This window comes from Rhinopithecus roxellana, chromosome 6 (assembly GCF_007565055.1).
Source record: "Rhinopithecus roxellana isolate Shanxi Qingling chromosome 6, ASM756505v1, whole genome shotgun sequence".
NCBI lineage: Eukaryota > Metazoa > Chordata > Mammalia > Primates > Cercopithecidae > Rhinopithecus > Rhinopithecus roxellana.
This window is the reverse complement of record NC_044554.1, coordinates 101,761,998-101,787,584: the sequence shown is the minus strand read 5'-3', so window position 1 is coordinate 101,787,584 and position 25,587 is coordinate 101,761,998. Positions and strand designations below refer to the sequence as shown.

At 47.9% G+C, this 25,587-nt stretch overlaps 1 protein-coding gene across 2 annotated transcripts in view; it reads right to left on the bottom strand.

The window, feature by feature from the left end:
* The window catches only part of SDK1 (sidekick cell adhesion molecule 1), a 982,307-nt gene that overhangs the window by 299,105 nt on the left and 657,615 nt on the right, over positions 1-25,587 (bottom strand). For both annotated transcript variants that reach the window (XM_030933228.1, XM_030933229.1), the window contains 6 exons: positions 19,865-19,948; positions 16,018-16,212; positions 12,156-12,272; positions 10,165-10,332; positions 8,090-8,192; positions 5,065-5,241 (listed from right to left, as the gene is read on the bottom strand). In XM_030933228.1, the coding sequence (XP_030789088.1) occupies positions 5,065-5,241; positions 8,090-8,192; positions 10,165-10,332; positions 12,156-12,272; positions 16,018-16,212; positions 19,865-19,948 (844 nt within the window). The remainder of the gene's footprint in view (positions 1-5,064; positions 5,242-8,089; positions 8,193-10,164; positions 10,333-12,155; positions 12,273-16,017; positions 16,213-19,864; positions 19,949-25,587) is intronic.

Below are 25,587 nucleotides of genomic sequence, written 5' to 3'. Positions count from 1 at the left end.
GCCTCCCAAAGTGCTGCGATTACAGGCGTGAGCCTCTGCGGCCGGCCACTATTTCTTTAAATAATAAGTTTTGGTTATTTAGAAAATGAACCTTTGTGAGATCCTTGACTAACCCATCAATAACAGATAAATGAGGCTTTAATATATTCTGAATCCATTTCAGAAAATCTTATCTAATGGGGATAGATTGCGTCGAAGCATTACTCTGCCAACTTTGAAAGGAGATAAATGATCAGCGGAGTGACTCACAGACAGTGATAAGCGCACAGGCTGATAAATGGAAGAGGTCCCAGAGAACAATGGAAGCAAAGCCCAGTGCTGAGTCACTTTGTAATTCAAAGAGAATAGGGGGAAAACCACCGTCAGGCACGGGACAGCTCAGGAATATCAGAAATTGACAACAACAGTAACAGAAACCCAACTGTACGGGAGAGAGAGGAAGCGAGGTGTGTGTGAGAAAAACAGTTTTGAAAAAGACTCGAAAGAAAGCAATTGGTGGAATTGTGGCTGTAGGGGGGAATTGCTCTGGCAGAAGAGGATCAGATAAGCACTTTTTTTCTATATAAAAAGCCTTGGCCCTTTAATGCGCAAATGATGACTTGGTCAAACCCAGCTTCTTTGACTTCACTCTGAGGATGAAGATGACGGGGCTTGATAACTCTGGGGGAAACAGTGTTGAATTCTTCACTCCTTATGATGGCTTCGGCAGAAGTGGTTTTATAGAAAGCAACCTCTCCCACTGCCTCAGGGTCTCCAAGTCAGCTCCGTAAATTGGGTTTTCTCTGCACTCCAGGCTCATGAGAATTAGTCTCTGATTTCAGGAAGAGAGATGAAATGCTAATTGGCTCTTTAAATGATTTAACAATTAATCAATCCATAAGGCCTTAGGAGCCTGGTCCCTCTGGTGTGCTCAATACAGGAAGATGCTTTGGGGAATATGAAGTCATCCCAGAAACTGGCTCCTGTCCCCACAGCACTAGAAAACTAGAGGAAAGACGCCACTAAAGCAAGGGGTGACCAGCATTTAATGATGACTTGTGTTGTTAATTTACAGGCTGCCTCATGGAACCATCTGGAGTTTTAGAAGCCTCTTCTCTTGGGGGGGATGAAGGCAGAGCCCTCCTAAATTGGTCCTCCTCGGTAAGGCAAAAGACACCATCTCATTTCAGCTCAGTAAGTGGAGAGAGGCTTACCCAGACATTTATTAGGTTCCTACTGTATACCTGGCACTGGTCCAGGCATTGAGGACTCAACAGCAAACAGACACATCTCGAGTCTAGTGTCAGAAGGTCATAGAATGTGGTCAGAATAATGCAGGGTAAAGGGCTAGAAAGTTCCCAGCCCCAGAGGCAGGGTGCTGTTAGGAAAGGGGAAAACAGCATTCTTGTATAAAATGGCAAGAAAGCACAAAGAGCTGTAACTTAGAGCATCCCTCCCCAGCTGGCTTCCACACCAGGATCTTACAAACCCGGGTGGGTGCCACCCTCACAGCCATCCTTTGAGATGAATGATACCACGCTCAGTCTACAAGGTGAGAGGCCAAGGCTGAGGAGTGAGGTGATTTGTCTAAAGTCACACAAGCAGTGAAAGGCGGGCAGGGCCTCCTGGGCAGTCCCTTGCTCCTGTTGGCCCCACTGCTGGCCAGCAGCCCCACCAGGACTGTTCTGGGTGTGAGGTGGGTGTGGGGGCCGCCCCTTCACTCAGCCTTAATGAGGTGAAGCTTAGTGCTGAAGTGTAAAACACAGGGCAAACAGACGTGAGAAGAGGCCAACGGCTGGTCTATTTTTGAAAGCTCACTTCTAAGGCTCCTAATTTCTATATTTAACAAAGCAGCTTTTAACTGAAGTGGAGAGGCAAGGAGAAAACAGGCTTTCAGGATCCTCTGAAGGACACTGTTTAGCCAGAAGTACCTCTCAGTCCCTTCCCTTCAGCAAGATGAGATTTTTTTCTCGCTTTTTTTTTTTTTGTTGGTTATCTGAGTAAATGATGGAAACATTACAGAGCTCAGTTTGAAAGTTACCTGAGAAGGACAGAATGCCCTGCAATTACAGGTTATTATTATTATCTATTGCCATTGCTGTAGAGTCAAGCCCTATTGGATCTAAAGAAACACCATGAAGGAACACCTTTACCAGTTCATCCAGGTTTGGGATAGAAGAGCCTTCATGACACTAACAATTCACGAGGAACAACTGTCTTCCAAATCAGTTCTGTAACCAGTTTGTACTTAAATTGGTTTGAATCACAAATTTGCAGAGATTTCTATATTTAGAGATGAGATGGTTTACCATTACAGAAAGCCTATTATTTTATACATACAGCAACATTTGCTGAAAAATGTATTTTACTTAGAGGAAATCAAATAAGCAAATAGTAGGGAAGATATGTAAATCAGTAGAACATAAAATTGTGCAGAATAAAAAGAATGGGCTATATTGGAAGTATGCAATTTGGCTTCTGCTGACAGAGTCTTTATGAACTGCTAACACGTATTTATCTGATACCAACGATGGATGATCTAAGGTTCTCAAAGGTAGTTTTAAAAATGCACATAGTACAACAGTTCCTAGGAACTCACTGGCCATATCCTCCTATATTATCAAAATGAAAAAAAAAAAAAAAATCCTCAGCCTGAGATCCAAAAGGGAAGAGGAAAGAGGCAGGAGCAGGGCTGGATGGGGGCTTTGGGTACTTGCTGTCTGGGTTTTGGTAGAGTGACATGAGCTTGCTTGTTTACCCATGGTGGGGAAACCAGGGCACATGAGCATCAAGGTAAGAGTGGGGAACAGAAGGAGGCCTGCCAATGGGCCGAGACATCCACACATTCATTCATTCCTTCATGCATGCAGGCAGGCAACGACCAACCAACACACATTTATTGAACACCTGTTATATACCAAACACTACGTCAGGCACTCAAAATTCAAAATAATGCCTCCAAGGTGTTTCTGTGCCAGGAGGAGAGGGAGCCATGAAGACATGTTCATCCTCTGCAGCATGATCAGGGCTACCAGGAGGATGAGCTGTGCCCAGGGAAGAACTGCAGGCAGCATCCTGGTAACTGAACAGCAGGAAGTGCTACTGCGGCTGAATGCTAAGGGGTGCATGATCAGGAAACCTCTGGGGAAGCCCACAGATGATGGGCACCCAGCCACAGGGGCAGTGGATGGCTGGGGCTCATGAAGGGCAGAAAGAGCCCAGGGATGTAGGCTCCAATGCCTGAAGGCAGGGGCTGGGGGAGACCTGCCTGCCCCATGTGTACACAAAAGCTGGAGGACCCTCTGTGTGGCAGGCTTGCAGCCGCAGCCCTGGACCCTCAGTGATTTCCTGGAGGATGCTCTGTGTGGCAGGCTTGCAGCTGCAGCCCCGGGACCCTCAGTGATTCTGTGGAGGAACGTCTGTGTGGCAGGCTTGCAGCTGCAGCACCAGGACCCCCACCCCACCACCAACGGCTGATTCTGTAGAGCCATGAGGACTCCTGCCGCTTCACGACTAACCAGAATGACCTCTGCTGTCTAAAGAGAACAAGGGGTCATCCTGGAAGGAGACAGAACAGGAGGTGGGATGGGATTTATTTTCAGGAACGGATGGCACCACAGGGCCTTCCAGACTGGCTGCTACACATCGTGAACCTTTTACGTTCACAAATAGGGGCTGGAGGAAAGCTGTTGGTGAGTTCCACTCATTTCCACACGCCTGTGGCAGACACAGAAGCCGCATGCTCGGCACTTAGCAAGCATTCTTTTCATTTTTAATCCCCTCAGCTGGAGTCTCGGGATTCAGGGATCAATGAGACAGGGCTCCTACACTCAGAGTGCTCACATTCTATTTTTAGGCAATGATTTCGTATACGGAATCTTTCCTGGATCAAAGGGGGCAGGGTCCAAGGAGGAAAATCTCTCAAGATTGCCTTTGTCGAATGGCCCAGCACGTCAAACGCTGGCCAGGGACGGATGGGCTGGGTGTGCCCCTGCAGTTGGCCGCTGCCCTGACGAGTGCTCGGTCGGGATTCTTTATTTTCAGGTTTTATTTTCGTACTCAGGCACTCAGGGAATATTGAGAGAGCACTGCTTTTAAAAAGCAAATAAATACATGTCAGAAAAATAAAACGTGTCAGCAGGTATTTCTGCTCCGTAAATAGAGAGGGGAGTGGAGGAAGAGAGACAGCAGAGACAGACGAGATTGACGGTTCCCACCTGGGCTCTTCGGATCCTCCAGGAAGGTCCAGATTGGAAGTAATGGGCGGTTGCTTTCTGTTTTCAGGATTTCACAAGACTTAATGGAAAGTCTCTACCCATAGAGAGGCAGCTGGGACTCACTGAAACCCCAAGTCTGGGTGGCTTTCATGGGAAGGACCTCACCTCAGCAGTTCCACCCCAGCGTCTCTCACAGATTGGAAGCTCTCAAGGGCATTACGTGGAAAAATGAACTTGCTACTTAAGCGCAGAGTGGTAAACAGGGCCTATCAGGATGAGGTGTCCACGGGAAAAATATGACAAAAAGGATCCACGGGGATAAGAACCAGTGATCACACCACCTACACCAAAAACAAAACTTCTCAATTCTGAAGTTTAAAGAAACTACAGAAGGCCGGGTGCGGTGGCTCAAGCCTGTAATCCCTTTGGGAGGCCGAGACGGGTGGATCATGAGGTCAGGAGATCGAGACCATCCTGGCTAACACGGTGAAACCCTGTCTCTACTAAAAAAAAAAAAAAAAAATACAAAAAACTAGCCGGGCGAGGTGGTGGGCGCCAGTAGTCCCAGCTACTCTGGAGGCTGAGGCAGGAGAATGGCGTAAACCTGGGAGGTGGAGCTTGCAGTGAGCCGAGATCCAGCCACTGCACTCCAGCCTGGGCGACAGAGCGAGACTCCGTCTCAAAAAAAAAAAAAAAAGAAACTACAGAAAAACCTTGTCCATATCCATAGCTACATAGCATGACCCACTGGCCTCTGACCGCTGACTTGGGACACAAGACGGGTGTGACATGTGTGAAGTGGCAGTCACTGACGGGCGCAGTAACGAGATAACTGGGACTGACAAATACCAGGCATCTCAGTACTCACATCACTTCCAGCCGGGCCATCCTAGAATCGTTCCCGCCTTCAGAAACAATCTCGCAGGTGTAGTCACCGATGTCACCCGACCATGTCTGGCTGATGAGAAGGGACCCGTCCTTCTCCACTACGATCCTAGATGTGCTCGATGGAGTCAGGGCCACGTTGTCCTTCTTCCAAACGTAGCTGTGGGCCAAGCAAAGGGTCTTGAGTTACAAACCCCGCAGGGACAGAATCACTGGTCCTTCCCTGTCGCTGAAAAAGCAAGCAACTAACAATCTTGTGAATGCACTTTAAAAACCACTGAATCGTGCTCTTTAAAAGCGTGATTTTTCTTTGCTTCTTGTTTTGTTTTGTTTTTTGTTTTTGTTTTTGTTTTTTGAGACAGAGTCTTGCTGTGTGGCCCAGACTGGAGTGCAGTGGCACAATGTTGGCTGACTGCAGCCTCTACCTCCTGGGTTCGAGCAATTCTTGTGCCTCAACCTCCTGAGTAGCTGGGACCACAGGTGTGTGCCACCATGCTCGGCTAATTTTTTAAAAAATATTTTTAGTAGAGATGAGGTTTTGCCATGTGGCCCAGGCTGGTCTTGAACTCCTGTCCTCAAGGGATCTGCCCGCCTTGGCCTCCCAAAGGGCTGGGATTACAGGTCTCAGTCACTGCACTTGGCCTAAAAGAGTGAATTTTATGGCATGTGAATTAAACCAAAAAATAATAATAAAAAAAAAGAAAAGCAACCACATATCTTGGTCATAATACAAAAACAGATGCTGAGGTTAAAAACAGGACAATGAAAATGAGTGCCCCTGCCTGTCTGATCTTGTGTTCTAGAGATGAGAAGTCGGTAGAACCACGGGCATACCTGTCACCTATGAAAACGGCACCCAACATTCCTGCCCCGGTAATGCTCCTGGAGGACAAGAGTATTGTCTGGACAGGAGGCAACGACCATTTAAAAAAAACTGCAGAGTGGAATTGCTCAACTCATGAAAAAAAAAAAAAATCACACTTCAAAAACATATTTTCTTAAAATTTGACCATTCTGGCAGACGGTCCTTAAAATTGCATTTCTTTCTCATTTAATCTATCTGTAGCAATTTGAGCACATTTTTCTTTTCAAATACAGAATCAACTGGGAGGCTGTCCAGTCTTGAGATGACCACGGGCAGGGGCAGCACTCATTGCTATATGGAATGAAAGTGCTGTTTTTCTTTTCCACAATAATGTGATCGGATTTTCAAAACGTGCCCAGTTCTTTAAAGCCTTCATATTCTTAAGTACGGAGATTTACAAACTACTCTTATCAGCAATTACCCTGAGATAGAACAGGGCTGATTCCACAAGAGGGAGATGGACAGATTGCTCACGCCGGGGCACCGCATCCGACTGGAATGGTCACTTAGGGCCTGGCGCTCCTCAGGGCAGAGCAACCCTGGGATGAGGGACACCCTGAGAGCGAGTAACCCAGTTCCATCTCAGGAAGGGGGCTCCAATTTCATCGCATATAACAAGCTACGAGGAGACCACAGAGATCCGAGGGGGTTCTTTGTGAGCTGTCAGAGTAGCAGAAAGCAGACTTCCTTGAAGTCCTACTCCAAATCACTTAGGAAGGACCTCTTTCCCAGGCCTGACGACCGTCTCCAGGGCAGCCATGGGGTGAGGGGGGTGGGGGGGTTCTAGGTTATCTTTCACTTGCTAGTTTTTGTTTGTTTGTTTTGTTTTACATTCGGCACCCTGGTACCTAAACCACATTTGGATTCTGAGCCCTGGGAAACCCCAGGGAGTCGGGTGGAGACATGGAAATTTACAGTTGGCCAAACACCCGCTCAAGAAGCGCGAGAGAACAGCCGCCGAGGCTCCGCGTCCTGCTGCTGACCGTGCACCCACAGCCGTCCCCTCTGCTCGGGGTGAGAGGCCCCAGAAAGCAGGAGGGTGTCTTGAGTCTGCCCATTCGACTCACGCACTGTGCCCTTCTAGGGTAAGGCTGGAGTGGAAATACTATGATGACTGGACTTTTCTTTTTTTACTTTCAAGGCTGATTCCAAAAATTTAAAACTATCCTGAAGGTGGCTGCTCTTCAGGGAACAGTTCCCCATTGGCGCCCACCTGTCTGCTGCCACAACTTCACCTGGAGTCTCATATTTTGCACAGTTACTTTCCTGACCTGAATTCAAACAAAGACGGGACATCAGCATTCCTTTAGAGAACCCTTGGCCGGGCGCAGTGGCTCACGCCTATAATCCCAGCACTTCGGGAGGCTGAGGCGGGCGGATCACGAGGTCAGGAGGTCGAGACCATCCTGGCTAACACGGTGAAACCCCGTCTCTACTAAAAATACAAAAAATTAGCCGGGCGTGGTGACGGGTGCCTGTAGTCCCAGCTACTCGGGAGGCTGAGGCAGGAGAATGGTGTGAACCCGGCAGGCGGAGCTCGCAGTGAGCTGAGATCGTGCCACTGTACTCCAGCCTGGGCGACAGAGCGAGGGTCTGTCTCAAAAAAAAAAAAAAAAAAAAAAAAGAGAACCCTCATATCTGGTCTCCTTGGCATGTACCTTCCCATGAGTGCGCTGGGGGCTGTGGCTGCCTTTGTCCCATGCACAGGCCTCCCTCCCCGCCATTTCACGATGAAATTATCCAGAGAGTAAATAACTCCCCCTCCAGGGAGCCAGGGAGCAGCACAGCCCCCATGTAAACACTGCTGAATCCTAGTCGATCCCTCTGGATTCTTCTCTCACTGAGTATCAGCCTCTGACAAGTACGTTTTACAGACAGTGTATTAACCTTGGCAGGAAGAAATCATGAAAAGCAGCATTAAAGTCATGAAGTGGAACATAGTTCACTGTAAATAATACATAAGGCTGGAGTGGAAAATGGGATTTGTGTGATGAATGATGGCGCCCACAACCAGAAGATGCCATAATCAGGGACCTGCCGCTGAAATCAAAGTTCCCCCAATTCTTCTTCCTCGTCTCGACTTCACTTCAGAAACTCACAAAATATCAACAAGCCCCAAAGCATTGTAACTGATTGTGCTGACCGGAGGGAAACGCGGGGGTCGTGCGTGGCTCCACAGTGCAGCGTAGCCGTGGTCCCCTTAATCACTACGTGGTCCTCAGGAGGGTGGACGATGGACGTCCGATCTGAAAAAACACAAGTCCCGAGTCAGACGACATGACAAGTTTGAGAGTTTCTGCCCTCGCGGGGATAATGCCCTGGTCGTCTGACATCACAACCTCCAAGTTTTCTCTCATCTTGGCAGAGTGAGTGCAAATGGATCGTTCTCAGAAATGCTAGGGGAATTAACAACAAACAAAAAAGTCAAGTGTTGCAGCAAAGTCTGTCAACCCACCCACCCCTCCTAAATCACCTTTAACCTCAAACACCATGGAAGTAAATGAACATGGACCATCCCATGCAGGTGTGGATGAGGTTCTGGGCTCTAAAATAAAACCTAGATTCTCTCCCTAGATGACCATCACTCTAGTCATTTCTAGTGTCTGCGTGGCACTTTGTGAGTCTGCCAAATGCTTTTGTTTAAGTTGTTGTATTTATTCCTCAAGACACTCTTGTGAGGGCTGTCGTATTACTGCTCTCGGTTTTCAGGAAGGAAGATGGACGCTCAGAGATGCAGTGACTTGCCCACCTCCCGCGAGCCAGTATGGGGTGGGGACCTGCAGATTGCCCGTGCGATGGGTCACTGTGGCACCCATACCTCTAAGGGGGACCTGCTCTGCTTCCAGGAACAGAGTCCAGACCTGGGAGTCAGGAGGCTAAGTTGGAGGCCAAGCCTGACCTCTGCTAATGATGAGTCCAGAAAAACATCTCTGCGTCTTAGTTTTCCTGGCTATGGAAGGGAATGCTAATGTCACTAATAGTTGTACAGATTAAAGTGGGCAGAGTGTGTGAAAATGTTCTGTAAAGCCACCAAAGTGTTATCCCAGTCAGGCTAGTGTTGTTATAATGTTGAATCTCAGCGGATCCACAAAATTTTCTGGTGAATGATCTACAGAGATTCAGATGCCATTTTTTCGTAAGCTTTTTAATATCCTACTGCTCAAGGCCATTGCTTAAGTTCTGATTGCAAAAGTTCACAAAACTGCAACCTCAGGCATAAATGGGTTAAATGTGTGGTTACTATTTAGGGATATATAATGAACGAAGTGATTGAGAGAGTCATCCACCAAATGGAACAAAAGCTGCTTTTTAGTACTTGACAGTATAGTGGGAACTTGGATTAATTTCCTTTAAACTCATGATCATTTTAGAACACTTAACAAATTAGAAAGAGTTGTTTATCAAAGTGGACACCAACTATATGATAGAAAATGCTGGACAAATACGAAAGAAAGCACAATGATTTACTTTTTCTGGAAGAATGGCATTTTAACAAATTACTCCCTCAAGCAAGTTAAAACTTTCTCTCCTCATGTAGATAGCTTTGTAAAAATCTGTGAGTGAGCACTCTTTTGCTTTGTGAATAATGAGCTTTTAGTAGTACAGATTGAGATGAGACAGAGAGGAGAAAGCATATTGGACATTGAAGCTAAAAAGTGGCAATGGGGGGCCATTTGGTTCAATGCTTAAGCTCCAGAAAACTACTCTGCATTTCCAAAACGTGTCTTGTTGATTAAAAAAAGTGCAAAAGCTGGAGAAACAATGAAGATTTTTCTTTCAGTTCACTCCTAATATACAAGAAACATCGATAGCTAATATATTAGAAATGTTTTAGTTGTTTGTAATAATTAAATGGCAAAATATTCCTTCTTTAGGATTTTAATTCTTAATTTTCTTATAAATTGCTTATAAAATTAACCAACATATCAATTTTGTGATTTGAGCTAGCTTTGTGTAATATCTCCACTGACTTTAAGAAGTCAATTTTTTATCTCTCCTGCAATGCCCCCATTAAATCTGAATACATTTTCTAATTATTCTTTTAGACACTGAAAATTTCATTTCTCAACAGATTTCTATAAACTAGTTGTAAAAATAATCATTCTCTTTTGATAAAATTAGCAAGCCCAAGGGCATGTTGACATCCCGGAAGCACATGACGACATGATGATTAAACCATGGCTAATAAAAGGCTGACATGTGAGGGCTGCTCCTTACTCCACACGGTGAGCGTGGCCGATGCGTTCAGGGAGCCCTCCGTGTTGGCTGCATAGCAGGTGTAGTTGCCAGCATCCTGGATGAAGACGGGTGCGATCTGTAGACCCCCCGATTCAAGAAGCATGAACCTAGGAATCCGGACAGAGCCACTGGCCAGAATGTGGTTTTCTGAAGAACAGTAGAGAAAAGAGGCATGTTACAGTCATAACACTTGAAGGAAAGGAAGATAGTGGTGAGAGCCATAAATAAGTAACATGGTTCGGCTCTGTGTCCCCACCAGGTCTTGTCTTGAATTGTAATCCCCACATGTCGGGGAAGGAATCTGGTGGGAGGTGACTGGATCCTGAGGGTGGTTCCTCCACGATGTTCTCCTGATAGCAAGGGCGTTCTCATGAGATCTGACGGCTTAAAGTTGGCACTTCCCCCTTCGCTCCTTCTCTGTCCTGCAGCCACATGAGACAAGCCTACTTCCTCTTCACCTTCCACTATGATTTCCTGAGGCCTCCCCAGCTATGCAGAACTGTGACTCCATTCAACCTCTTTTCTTTGTAAATTGCCCAGTCTCAGGTATGTCTTTATATCAGTGTGAGAGTGGACTAATACAACAAAGAAATAACTTAAGGAAATAATCAGAATAAAGTGAAAATTGTATGCAAAGAAATAACTGAAGCAGTATCTGCTAGCACTGTTTAGAATAACAAAAACCAAGAACATCCCACTTGCTCAATATTGAGAGATTTGGTTAAACAAATTACGATCCGTGAATGTGATTGCTATTTTTGGGTGACGGGTTTTTAGTTTTCTTTATATCTGCATGCATTTGAAACATTTTTATATAAAGCTATTATGTTCAAAATTAGGCAGGAAAACAAGAGAAAGTAAGAGCCCAGCCCTATTATTGATCTATAGTGTCCCAGATCTTTAGCAGCCGTGACTGAGTGCAGTGATTGTACCTCTGAGACTCGAGAAGCTGCCATGCGGTTTTCCAGCAGGAAGAGAAAGATAAGGCTTTTGGCATGTCAGCCTGATACAGGCCAGCAAGTATGAGGAGCTCATCCACGTGAATCAACAAGACTCAGCGCAGACTTGTTCAGGATGGACTCTGTGTGCTCTTCTTTCAGTGGCCCTCGTGGAAGGGGCTATGGGAACTGCAAAGGCGGCCTTCCCAGGAACTGAACCCACGGTGGGCTGAAGTGACCCAGGTTGACTGGGGAGGGCATGGAACGATGTGGCCCTGGAAGCATCTTTCTTCAACAAAACAAAGGTTGTGATCCTTAATTCTGAATGTCATAAGGAAGAGCTCCACTTAACAGTGGGAGAAGTGAGTGCTAGCAGACTGATTTCACATCCAGTGCTTGACACGGGAAGGCCCGAGGAGGCCTGAGGCCCTCTCTGAAGGGCATGGGTAGTGAAGAGTGACATTTGCACAATCCTTCTCTTTTTCTAATGTGTGTTTCCCTTTCTAGAAGGCAGGGATCTTGTCTGTCCTGTTTATCCTTGTGCCCACGGTATCTTGCACCTGGTGGGCATTCTATAAATGAGGGGTCCCCAAGCCGTGGGCCGCAGACCTGTTTGGAACTGGGCTGCGCAGCAGGAGGTAAGCGGTGGCCACCGAGCACGACTGCCTGAGCTCCCCCTCCTATCAGTTCGGCAGTGCCATTAGATTCTCACAGGAGCGCACACCCGCCAGTGAACCGTGCATGCCACAGATCTAGGCTGCACACTCCCTAGAAGAATCTAATGATCTGAGATGGAACAGTTTCATCCTGAGACCATCAGCCCCGCCCCCCGGAGACCGTGGAGAAATTCTCTTCCAAGAAACTGGTCCCTGGAGCCAAAAAGGTTGGGGACTGCTGCCATAAGAGGTTACTGAATCTTCATTGAGTGAACGCATAAATGGATAAACAAGAGAGTGAGTAAGAAGCAAGCCCTGGCCCGATAGGTTATGTTCTACATGGGCCATGCTGTTGTGGGTAGTGGACGCTACCCACCTCTTTTCCAGGTGATGGCGGGTTTGGGAGCCCCGGACACCTCACACCTCAGAATGGCTGTCATCCCGTCGGTAACCGTGGTGTCTGCTGGCCGCTGGGTGAACACTGGAGCGATATCTGAGAAGAGGAGTTAATGAAATGATCAGGGCCTCATTCCCCTGAGATGTTCACACCAGCCTGGCGGAGTATCCTGCACGGGCTTCAGAGAGCCAGTCACAGAGATAACTGTAGTAACACACACACAAAAAATGCTGTTCAGGAGGGACGGCAGCCCTCCACTGTTCGTCTCCCAGAAGTTACCTATCTTTGTTTACAACCTGGAGAGAAAATACAGCATCACGATGTAATAGACACACAAGTGGGAAGGTGCAAGGGCCCAGGAAGAACAGTTTTAGATGAATGTTAAAGAGAGGAGAGGCATTTATTTAGATCAGCCAAAAGATTGCTTTTGTTCTTTAAATGAAAGGTAGCCCACACCTGTATTCCCAGTACTTTAGGAGGCTGAGGCAAGAGGATTGCTTGAGCTCAGGAGTTTGAGACCAGCCTGGGCAACACAGTAAGATCCCTGTCTCTACCAAAAATGAAAACTTAGCCAGGCATGGTGGTGCACGCCTGTAGTCCCACGTACTTGGGAGGTGGAGGCAGGAGGATTGCTTGAGCTCAGGAGGTCAAGGCTGCAGTGAGCTATGATTGTGCCATGTACTACAGCCTGGGTGACAGAGTGAGACCTCATCTCAAAAACAAAAACAAAAAAAGCTAATTATTGAATATAAAATATCATCCAAAAGATGACACTTTCTAGGATCCTAGAGAGCTAAAATAACCAGGTTTCAAAGACCTCCATAAAGATCCATTTCTGGGAGGTATCATGAGCCCCAAACCCGGGGTTTCTTCTTGTTCGTGGGGGATGGTCAGGGCCCCCAGCAGTCCCGAGTCAGACTGAGGAAAGACAGGAGGAGCTCCTGATGGCTTCAGCGAGCGCTCACCTGACTCTGTGCTACCCAATAACAATTAACCAGAACCCCTCATACGATAGTGATCTGCGTCTCTCAAGTCTTCTGTGAGGGTACCTGGGCTGATACCCCTCAAGGAAAGAAGTAAGTAGACTTCACAGAACCCAGGGCACAGCCGCTGCCTCTTCCTGCACCTGCTGAGAATCCCATGGACCACAGCAAGTCCCAGAAACTTCATTGCCAGGACCCTTCCTGAAGCTGACCCTGTCTCTCCACCTTGCATGCAACCACCTGAGTCCAGGGTCTTGCCAGAGGCTGCAGGGTCCTCTAACAGGTCTCAACACTTCAGACTGTCAGGGTCCCTGAGGTAGCCAGCCTTGGGCTGCCCTTTGAAAACTACAAAGGCCTTCATGGCCCTTCCCTGCTTGCTCACAGCTCCCGAGGCTCCTCCTGTTCTCGGCCCCTGTCCCTGCCTATCCCTCTGCCCTCTGGCCCATCATGGCCACCCTGCTTGTCACTGAGCCCCATCCTATCCACCTCCCTTCACCTGCACTACATGCCGAGCTTGTTCTTCCAAGGCACTTGCTGTCCCCTCTAGCCTGTGCAATGCGCATGTCCCTGAGAGTTCACACTCCTGCTCCTTATAAATCTCTCCTAGAGAAGCCCCCCCCCCCACACCGTCTGGGGGAGACCCCTGGCTCACTCTGCCACCACACCCACTCCCCTTTTCTGCAGCACCCCTGGCTGGCTGGAGTCAACTCAACCTTCACTGCCTTTCTCCTCCCCGCAGACCCTCTTGTCCTGGAAACACAGGAACCTCGCCTGCCTTCCTCACAGCTGTGTCCCCAAAGCCTCATCCAGAGTGCCCGACACAGATGCTCAATAGCCGCTTGCTAAATGAGCAAATCAATATCGATTTTTTAAACACATTTTCCTTTCATTAAGGGTATTTTAATTAAAAAATTCATTTTGCACAAAACCTCTTACTATAAAGCAGATAACACGATCACAATCATTTATTTGTTTGTTCACTCACTGACTGCCATGGTAACAGCTTAGGCGGCACTTTCCATTTCCAATCTGACCCTCATGGGAATCCTATCATCTGGGCTTGGTTAGCTCCACTGTAACGGACGAGAAAACTGGGGCTGAGAGAAACCCAGTCATGTTCTCTGGGTTCTCCTTTATTCTCATTCCTAAGTCTCTCACCAGAATGGAGATTGGCAAATGACAACCTGGGGGCCAAATTCAGTCGGCACCCTGTGTTTGTAAATAAAGTTTTATTGGAACACAGCCACTCACATGTGCTGAGAATTGTGGCTGCTTTGAGGTGACTACAGCAATGCTGAGTAGGCCACATCTTTCAAAGCCAAAAATATCTACCATTAGGCCCTTCGCAGAAAAAGCTTGTCGATCCCTGCTCCGGAACGTCCCAGTTCACGATTGCAAGATAGGCTTCAAATAATTCTAATCGATCAAGACTCATCTTCTGACTTGAGCATCCAATATTATTTCCACTGCTTGAAGCAACAGTGGTTTCCTAAGCTCCAAAGTGAAAGACAAATTTGACCTGAGGGCAAGATTCAAGGAAGGGACCCCCTAGTTCACCAAAACACATGTATAGCTTGCTACACACCTGGTCAGTCTCTTCGCAGGCTCTGGGTGGGCAGAGCCCTCAGCTGTGCACACAGTGACATTGATTTGCTCTCTCCAACAGCTCTCACCCCTGAGGATATCAGCATTTTGCTCCCAAAAGGGCAAACGTGAAAGGTATATAATTCCATAATCACTAGATTCTACTTCATTTTAGAAGAACAATATTATACAACCATGGGAGATTAAAAAGAAAACCCACAGAAAAAATGAAAACCTTTACCTTGAGTTTATTTTTCAAAGACAGAGTGCCAAGGTATTTCTGTTAATGGGATAATAAAAGAAACTCATGAAAGAACTATAATCATTCAAGGAAAGTAAAATAGAGAATGAATGTAAAAAAAAAAAAAAAAAAAAAAGAAAAAAGATCAAAAGAAAAAGATTAGGAGTGAGCTACTCACTCAATAGCCCTTCCAATTCTGTCCAGAAAATAAGGGGAATTTTTTTTTCTACTTCTCCTCAAGAAAGAGGAGGGCTTAGTGCAGGAAGAGGCAAGGCTGCCCTGAGAAGAGGAGGGCGCTAGGGGCGGGGAGTGACAGGGCATCTGTGCAGCAAATGGGCCTAAGCAGTTTCCCCACAGGACCCACAAAGGCTTCAGGTGTGCTTGAGAGCTGGCTCTCCTGGTCTGGCCACTTCTGGCCACATCACCTTCTCCGTTTACCTCAGGGGGCTGAACAGATACTACCACTTTCTGTGTGTGTTATACGGGGCAAAGTTTGGGAAGTTCTGCCTTGAAGGCCCAGTCCAGCAGGTCTGGCTTTGCTGATAGGTGAGGTAGCTGTGGGCCTGGGCATACCCCCTGGATATACCCAGGTAGCCGTGGGCCTGGGCGTACCCCCTGGATATACCCAGGTAGCCGTGGGCCTGGGCGTACCCCCTGGATATACCCAGGTAGCCGTGGGCCTGGGCGTACCCCCTGGATATATCCAGGTAGCCGTGGGCCTGGGCGTACCCCCTGGATATACCCAGGTAGCCGTGGGCCTGGGCGTACCCCCTGGATATACCCAGGTAGCCGTGGGCCTGGGCGTACCCCCTGAATATACCCAGGTAGCCGTGGGCCTATACCCAGGTAGCCGTGGGCCTGGGCGTACCCCTTGGATATACCCAGGTAGCCATGGGCCTGGGCGTACCCCTTGGATATACCCAGGTAGCCGTGGGCCTGGGTGTACCCACTAGTTACATCCGGGTAGCCATGGGTCTGGGTGTACTCACTGGATATGTCCAGGTCAGGTAACTGTGGGCCTGGGGGTACTCACTGGTTACATCCAGGTAGGTGTGGGTCTGGATCTCCCCTCCTTCATTGCTGGCGAAGCACTGGAAGATTCCGGAGTCCTCTGGACGCAGCTTCTGGATGCGCAGGCCTCTGCTGGCGAGCACTTTGTATCGAGGATTCTGGAGCCTGCTGATGGAGACGGCATCCTTGTACCACTGGAGGGTGGGAAGGGGGACCCCTGCGTAGGAATGGGAATAAATAGGATTTTAAAAATAATTCCTGATGTGAGGACTGAGGAACATCTGTTTCAAAGGCTAGAATGGCAATATTTTAATAGGCATTTTCTTGTCTATTCATGCTTTCAACCACCCTGTAAGGAGCTATTTTTCTCATTGTACATGAAGCAATCGACACAGAGGGGCATTGAGAGGAATAGCTGGCACGAACGCCGACAACCCCGGCTGTGGTGACTTCCAGGCTCCACTCTGAACCCACACAGGCTTGTGCTCTTGTTTGGAAAGACGGAGATACCAGCTGAGACTGACCTTAAGGTTCAGATGGAGATGAAGCCCTCTCTGTTCTGCAGTGCCCTACTCAGCCACTGTGGGAGGGCTCGGGCACAGGGTCACAGGGGCAGAGAAGAGGACACAGGCCACAGTCACATCCCAGGTCCATGCCTCGCGGATGGTGTCACCTTGGGCAGAGTACAGTACCTGTCCCTTTCTTTGTCTCTGTTTCCTCATATGCAGGTAACTGAATGACCATCATGACTTCAGAAGATTGAAGATTGGATGTGTTTGTGTGTCTGTGCGTGTGTATGTATATGTATGTGCATGTGAGTTTGTGCATGTGTATATATGTGCATTGTGTACATGTGTTTACGTGTGTATATGTGTGTGCATGTTTGTGCATATATGTGCATGTGTTTATGTATATATGTATGTGTATACATGTGCATGTGTGTATACGTGTGTACATCTGTGTATATATCTGTGCACCTGTATATACGTATATACGTGTGTTTCTATGTGTGTCTGTGTGAGTTGGTGCATATACATGTGCGTGTGTACATTTACGTATGTATTTATAAAACTCCTATGCCCGGCACCTGGTGAGTGCTCAAAGATAGTATCACTATTCATCCCAACAGCTAACAATGAAAATGAGTGCCATCTTTTACACACTCCCTATCAAAAGGGTTGGATACCACAGGCCTTCATGGAGTTCTACTGTCTGAGAGGAGCAATTTCTTAGGTTAAGTAGCCTTGTTAAGGGTTGAGGAGGCACAAGAGGTATTCCATTGTGGATACAGGAAAAGCTGCTTTGCTCCATGAGGCATCTCTAGACTTAGCTCTAGATCTCAGATGGTTCTGTACCTCAGTTTCCCTAAATAGAAAGTGGATTTAAACTAAAAACCTATCTTGACATGCTTCAGTGTAAAGCACACCAAAACCCCTTGATTTAAGGCGGCACGTGGCTAGGCGTGAGATGTCGACTTTAATAAATAAAGTTAATGCCATGGAATAGCTCAAGATAATGTCTTCTCAGATTCTCTTCTTTGCCTTAATTATGTTTCCTGTCACTTTTCATTAAGTCAGGAAATTTTAAAAAATCCATTTCAAGGTAAAAGCATAACCATTTCATGTAATATCTCATAATAGCAGTTACACGATGTCGCTTTCGTAAGGAATAACCACTTTGCATGCTGCTATAGTTTCACTGTCAAAATTAAAAGAAAGCAGTAAATTATATGACGGCAGTGCAATGTCAGAAGATCTGTTCTCTCTATATTTCTAAGTCTACACTTAACAAGCACTTTACCCTGCAGAAGTCATGCAAAAAAAAAAAACCTTCTCTTGTCAAAGGGAGTTTAAGATTGTCATTTGTTGAAAAATAATTGTTAGCACATAGGGAACTGGGAGTATTTCTATTTTGGGGCAATTTAATGTCATAACAGAAATCTTATCCTCCGCAGTATTGTATACTCTTATTTCTGAAATACAAGCTCTCTAAATATTTTATAGCTTCACATTCACAGAGCTGTTGGCCTTAAGAAGTTGGCACTTACACAACAAGTTGGCACTTACACAACAAAGAACAATGCAACCACCGTAAGAAAGACAATTCCATGTAAAATTCATCTTACTCTTCTGTCACTTCCCCCCCTCCCATTTGCTGCATCAGTAGAGCTGGAACAGAGAAGAACAGAAACAGAACACAGCTGTGGACAGCAGCTGCTGGGAGCTGGTCAGGAGCTGAGGACCAGAACTCCTATTCAACCAAGTCCCGGATGGGGAGCAGTGGTTACAAAGCACAGCGGGTTGGGAGGGGGTCTCTGGGCAGAGGCTGATCTTTCCCTCCACCACCAGCACTGGAAGGGTGACAGAGCACTGGAAGGGTGACATACCATTTTCATTTTCAGGAATAAGAAATGGCATCCACATAGTTGCCGGTAGGGACAAATGACATTTGTTCTAAGTCCGGGGCTTCAGGTCCTGGGCGAAGCCAGTGTTCTGGCAAGAGCCAGGTGGCTGCTCTGGTGGCTGACAGATTTGCGTTTGGGTCCTGCCTCCATTACCATGTGGCCCTAGGTAAGTTACGTACCCAGTGTTTAATGAGCAACTCCCACAGGCCACATGCTGGGCAATGACTTCACCAGAGAAGGATCCCATTTCAGCTTGTGGCCCAGTGCCTTGGGCACATTACTTAACTATGCTTTCTAGGGCTTGGTTTTCCTGTGGTACCGTGAGATAATCGTCTCTCTCCTAGGAGCTGTTTTGAAGATTTACAAAACGGGTAGTCCTTCTTACCCTCCGAGTTCTTAGGGGGTAGGAGAAAATTCCATCCTTAGGACGGATGGGTACAAACAAAAGAGAAGAGATCCTCTTCATTTCTTGATAGTTGCCAGAATATGAACACAGATTTTGTTAACGAAACTGCCTTGACAAGCCTGTCTCTGCTAGAAGGTTTTGTGTAAATGACTGTGCTGCCTGACATGAGATGGTGACTGTGGGCAGCTCGTAACTGAGGCACAGGGATGAAGGCTGGAATGACCTGAACAGCAAAGGAAAAGTGGACCTAGAGCTGAAAAGGCAAAAAAAAAAAAAAAGCAACATTTTCTATTCAAGTACTATTCGGCCACAAAAAAGAATAAAATGGTGTCTTTTGCAGCAACCTGGATGGAACTGGAGGTCATTGAGTTACGTGAGAGAACTCAGACACAGAAAGTTAAAGACTGTCTGTTCTCACTAATAAGTGGGCACTAAGTCACATGTGCACATGGACGCAGAGTGTGGAAGGACAGACGATGGGGACTCAAAAGGGTGTAGGGTGGGCAATGAGAAATTACTTAACGGGTACAAGGGACATCACTCCAGTAATGGACACACTCCAAGCTCTGGCTTCACCACTGTGCAATACATCAATGGAACAAAATTGCCTTGTACCCCATATATCTACTACAAATACATGGACACCCATCTCTCCTTCTACAGAGTGGATGTGGTCACCAGTCCCAGTCACCCCATGGATGAGAAAGAATTTTCTGCCCCGAGTCTCGGGGAGGTCACACTCTTGTGGAGTCAGGGCCTTGGAAGGGGAGGGCACAGGATATGACGGAGTCCCCTCTCTGTCTGGGGGTGGATGGAGGCTTCCTTTTGGCTCTGCTGGGTAAATATTATCATCTCTGTTTTGCAGGGGAGGAAGCAAAATCTCGGCAAAGTCCAATGCCTTACCCATGGCCACTGCCCCAACACCGATCTACCCTCTGAGGTCTGCCTTCGCCGTCACACTCAATGTCTCCCTAGAATGACAGCCATTCTGCTGTGGAAAAAGATTGTTTCCCTTCCTCCTAGTCATGGCTCCTTGTCCAGCAGCCACTCCACACTCACCCATGGCTTGGCATCTGATGTCCACGGTTTCTTCTACTTCAGCTGAAATCCGACTCTCAGGCTCAGCAGTAAAATATGGTGGCTCTTCAAACAAGAAAATAAAAAAAAGTCCCTAAGCCAAAGAAGGATATGTCAAGAGACCGTATAACCTAAAATAGTTTGGGCTCCTCTTAAAAACTCTTCTTGAAAACTTCATCCTTAGTTAGCATCGTGCATACAAACTCAAAATTCAGTGAGCACAGGCCAAAGGCAATTTACAGTCTGGGGCTTCAGAAGGCAAATTACTACTCAGGGCGATGGCTACTTTTCAGTTTATGGGCTTGAATCATGGAATATCTTAATTCACATTTTAGAAGGATGATCCCAAGAGGTTCATAAAGGTTTATATTTACAGCACCGTATTTTACGGGCTAGTTTGCTTCAGTATCTAAACTAAACACGAGCTCGTGAAGCTTGTCAAGTGCCTGAGGAAGGTGTGCAGCCTGTATCGGGGAACAGCCTATTAACATATTTTTTAAATTCTTAGCAGTTCTTCTCCAAAATAGAGATTTAATACTTCAATGGAATACAAAATAATAACTAAGAGAAAAAATAGAGGGGAGTGCTAATCTATCTTTACCAGCAAAGGAAACTCCTAGGTATTTGCAATCTCTAGATACCCCACTCGCCTGTTCTGCAGAAAAAAAATAGTGCTTGTATGAAACAATGAATTTCCTTGGAGAGCCAATTGCAATATTTTTCCAGTTTATTCAGCAGAAATTCAACAGAGGCATGGCCAAGTCTGTCAAGTATTAAGGTGGTGGTGATTTCATTATCACGATCACAAAAGGCTGTTGTGTTCACTTTCTGTGTGATAATTAATTTCTGGGAACTGTCTTCCAGAGTTGGTTTATTTTCATTATAATTGTGTTGAATGTGGATAATATAGCTTGGCATGCCTCCTATATTGACTGTATCTTTAAAACAAGGTGGAACCTAACAGATGAAAAAGAGAAATGAAAACTAAGCATTTCAAAGAAACGATTAAGGGGGGAAGTGGCTGAAGGTTTCTGAATGGAGGCAAAGTGAGGTTTCACTTCTGCGATTACCTGGACCACTCAAGCAGAAAGAATCTGCCTGAATTAACCACCCTGGCTGAGGAGATGGCTGCATATTCATTAGAAGGAAGCGGATTTCTCTACTTAGGTTTTCATGCATATAGACCAAGCCTGAAGAAATATTGCAGACATTTAATGTCTACCTTTTTCGAGCTCGTCTTCATTGCACAACTCATACATTCCCCATTTGATCACAGTTCCTCAATCAATAATCATGGAGGCAGCATTATTTATATTCTAACTAGATAGTAGCTGCCTGCTGTCAGGGCCCTTGTGTGCAGGTCCTGACCTGTATTCATCAGGGAAGCTAAGTCAATATCTACCGTCACAATCTGATTAAAAGCATGCTAGGGAAAAAGGAAAAAACATAATGTTCAACATCAACATTTGCTTATGATTAATTATAGTTTTCCTTTTCTTTTTTTTTTTTTTTTTGAGACGGAGTCTTGCTCTGTCGCCCAGGCTGGAGTGCAGTGGCCGGATCGCAGCTCACTGCAAGCTCCGCCTCCCGGGTTCACGCCATTCTCCTGCCTCAGCCTCCTGAGTAGCTGGGACTACAGGCGCCTGCCACCTCACCCGGCTAGTTTTTTGTATTTTTTAGTAGAGACGGGGTTTTATCATGTTAGCCAGGATGGTCTCGATCTCCTGACCTCATGATCTGCCTGTCTCGGCCTCCCAAGTTTTCCTTTTCTTAGTTGAGCGCTTTCTTTTTAGAAAACTGTGGAGCCCGGTGTGGTTGTGAGAAGTAACACTGTAACACTAAAAGAGCTCATGGTCCCTTCACTTCGCTTCCGGCAGTGGTAACATCTTGCAAAACGATAGTATAACATCATGACCAGGACACTGCTACTGATACAATCAACCTAGTTTATCCAGCTCTTGCCAGTGTTTCCTGTGCTCAAGTGTGCATGTGAAAAGAGGGCACATGCATGTCCTATGCAACATTATTACCATTATTACGTGTGTAGGTCTAGGGGTCCATCAGCACAAGGATGTTGCCTTCCATGACCACGAGCACCCCAAGCTCCCACCCCTCGCAACCACTAATCCATTCTCTGTTTCTGTAGGTTTGTTATTTCAAGAATGTTACAGAAAGGAGGTCATCCAGTGTAACCTTTGGAACTGTTTTTTTCACCCTTCATGCTTCCCCTGAGATTCACCCAAGATGACCTGTGCTTCGATGATACAAAATCCATATATATGAATGGTCAGCACCTACGGGCCCAGGGTGCCTTCCCTGAGGTACTGATTACAGCTGTCGCCTGGTACACTCCCCTGAGGCTTCCCTCGAGTGCCAGGAAGGGACCTTCCTGGGGTCAGGGAGAAGGGCACTTCACATAGTGACCCGAAGTTGGCTCAGCTGAGCAAGTACGTGGCTCTGGGGACCTCCACGCCCGGACGGGGCTGCTCCTCTCCAACTGGTGACCTCTCTCCACCCCAGCCAGTGACCACCTGTGCTTGGCATATAGCATGCTGCCTCGTGGTAAAACTCACCTCACTCCACACTCTCCATAGTACTGTGGCCTGGGTGAGGTCTGGGGGGCAGCCTGCCACTGCCTGCAGGGGCCAATGTCCTGGGCAGTTTTAGTTGCTCAGTGCTAGGCATGGGTAGAAAACATCTGGCTGTTCATTGAGGATGCTCTTAGCTTGTTCTGGAAAGCCTTCCAGGTAGCTGTGCCTGGGGAACAGGTGCAGAGCTGCCCACGCCCTGCACAGCCTCTAAGCTTCCCTCAGTACTTCCCCACTGTGTGAGGGTACGAGCTCTCTCCCTGTCAACCTTCCCTAGTATTCTAACCCAGTGGCTGCTCAGATGGAGTTTCTCCCCATTTCCAGCTTCATTTTTACACACAGTCTGCTCTAAGGGAAAGAAGTGGAAGAAACACCAAGCCTCTGGACCGTGAAAAGCCCGTGAGCTAAACACTGGGGAAAACCCATTGTAAATAAGTCATCCTGTGCATAGACTCTCAACCACTTACTCTTCAGAGGCAAGAGGGTGAGGGCATGTCTTAGTCAATCAGCAGCAACTCTGTCTAGAAAGGGTACTCTGCCAACCCGGGTCCACCCTGGACTTCTGAAAATGGATCCTGGCTATAGTCAACAAAACCAGGGATGGAAACTAACACTTCTCCCCCTTTTGAAACAATACGAAGACATCAGCGAAAGGTTCTCATGCCCTATGCGAAGTCAGGTTGTTAGGAAAAGGCCAGTACAGGCTTTCTGCCTTCCATGTGGCCCAGAACCCGTGGCAGCTGCCTCCAGGGGCAGCACAAGATTCTAGCTCCCCAGTCTCAGGACAGGAGGTGGGGAGACCTCCCAGACTGCCCCCAAACCAAGGGCCTCTGTCAAATGACCCTACTCTCTAAAATGCCATTGTGACAAAGTGCAGGCTGGGGCCCGATGGAGGCAGCCGCAGTGGAGACGGCCCCCCAACACCACGTATGTGTCCTGCTCTCCCAGCCCTGATGCTGCCTCGTTTTGGCTTCTGAGTTGCAAGGATTCTTTTATGTAGGGATCACGACAAGAGCCAAAGCTGTCCACTGTGCTGCCTCCCTGTTCCTTCCAGGTCGCCCCTCTCAGGGAGCAGCATGTCAGATGCATGCCCTTGGCTGGCCTGCACTGCACACTAGTCCACTGAGGGGGGCAGAATGGCTCCCAGAGGTGTCCACGCCCACACCCCCGGAACCTACGAATATGCTGTGTTACTTGGCAAGACGGACCGTGCAGGTGGGATTAGGTGACCCACCTTAAAATCGGGAAACGGTCTTGGATTCGCTGGGTGGGCCCAGTGTAATCACGTGAGTCCCTAAAAGGAGAGGACTTTCTGCAGCTGGAGGCACAGGGGAGAGCAGAGAGCTTCCATGTGTGATAAGAACGCAGCCACAGCTGCTGGCTCTGGAGATGAGCCAGGGATTCAGGGGCCTCTGGAACCTGAGGGGACCCCTGGTCAGGAACCAGCCCCCCGGCCACACGCACTGAATTCCACAAACTACTTGAAGGGGCTGGCAGCAGATGCCCCACCAGGTAAGAGTCCATCCCAGTGAAATCTTGCCCTCCAAGTTTCTGAGCCGGCATGCTCAGCAGGAGCAGGGTGCATGTGGGAGCAGCCAGCTTCGCGTGTGATGAGGAGACAATGTGGAAGGTGTGGGTTGGAGGGAAGGTGCCTCTCACAGGCACCAAGGTGCTGCAGTCAGAGGTAAGGGGCATCCTTGTCTTACTTATCCCCAAGGGGAAAAAAAAAATGGTTTCATAGGTGGTGAGGCACATCCTGATTCCAGAGACAGTAAACACGAAAACTGTGTGTCACATAACTGATTACTGGCAAATAGCTAGTGCAATGGGACAAATGGGATAACAGAGTTATGCCCACAGCAACTAATGCCACCATTTCAGAGCTTCTGTGACAGACATTCTTGCATTTAATCTTCACAATATGAGCTGGTATCATCTACGTCCATCTCCTCCGTTTTATGGATGTGGAAACTGAGGCCAACACTCATTCAAGCCAGTGCATGGTGCAGTGAGAACTGGACCCTGGTTCTGTCTCCAGAGCCCGCACTGTTTTACATCATGCCATGCTACCCCCACTGCGTTCCCAGAGCCCACTCTGTTTCACATCACGCAGCGCTGCCCCCGGCACGTGCCCAAGGCTGCAAGGGCCCAGCTGAGAGTGCAGTAGTCTCCCCCAGGTGAAGCCTCCAAGGGCTGCACAGCAGAGGGGAGGCTTGAGGAGATTCCTGGACATGCAGTCCTCGCCCACCAGGGGGGTCGTGGACACACAGCCCTCGCCAACCAGGTGGATCATGGATGTGCAGCCCTCACCAACCAGGTGAGATAGCACTGGGGCCGGAGGCACATTCTTCCCAGGCACAGGCATTAGCAGGGACACAGGGGTCTGCAGGAACATCACCCAGGCTTGAGTTGGCCTCCCCCAGAAGCAGGCCTTGAGACAGGTATGATGCTGACAGTTTCTTGGGTGGTGAGGGAAACCCCACTGGGAGAGTGTGGGGTTGGCTGCAAAGAGCCAGTTATCCGGCAGCTCCCAGGGCGGGTGGCTGCAGCCTCACGCCTGGGGATGCTCTGGGAGCCAGTACAGAACACAACCCCATGAGGACAGGTAGCTAAGGGGCCTAGGTATCTACCCACCAGCTCCCCTCAGACTCTGGGTGAGGCTGTTCCTGGGGGTGTCAGTCCCCAGCACTTCTGCCTGCTGCAGGGGGCAAAGGCCACGGATGTTGCCAGGAAGGACATGGGGGTATCTGCAGTTGGAAGTCACACACAGACATGGGAAAGATGGAGGCCCTGCTGGGCTGCTGCCTCCCTGTGTTCTGGGAACAGCTGTGACATGGAGTGTGTCGGGTTGTGTGTGGTGTGGGGGAAATGGGAGGGGAGAGCAGAAAGTATAGAGGGGAGGGCAGAGGGCTTAGAGGGGAAGTGGGAGGGGAGGGGAGGGCGTAGAGGGGAGGCAGGAGGGGAAGAGAGGGGATGGCGTAGAGGGGAGGTGGGAGGAAGGGAGAGGGTATAGAGGGGAAGGGAGGGGAGAGGAGGGCATAGGGGGAAGCAGGAGGGGAGGGCGGAGGGCATAGAGGGGAGGCGGGAGGGGAGGGTATAAAGGGGAGGCAGGACGGT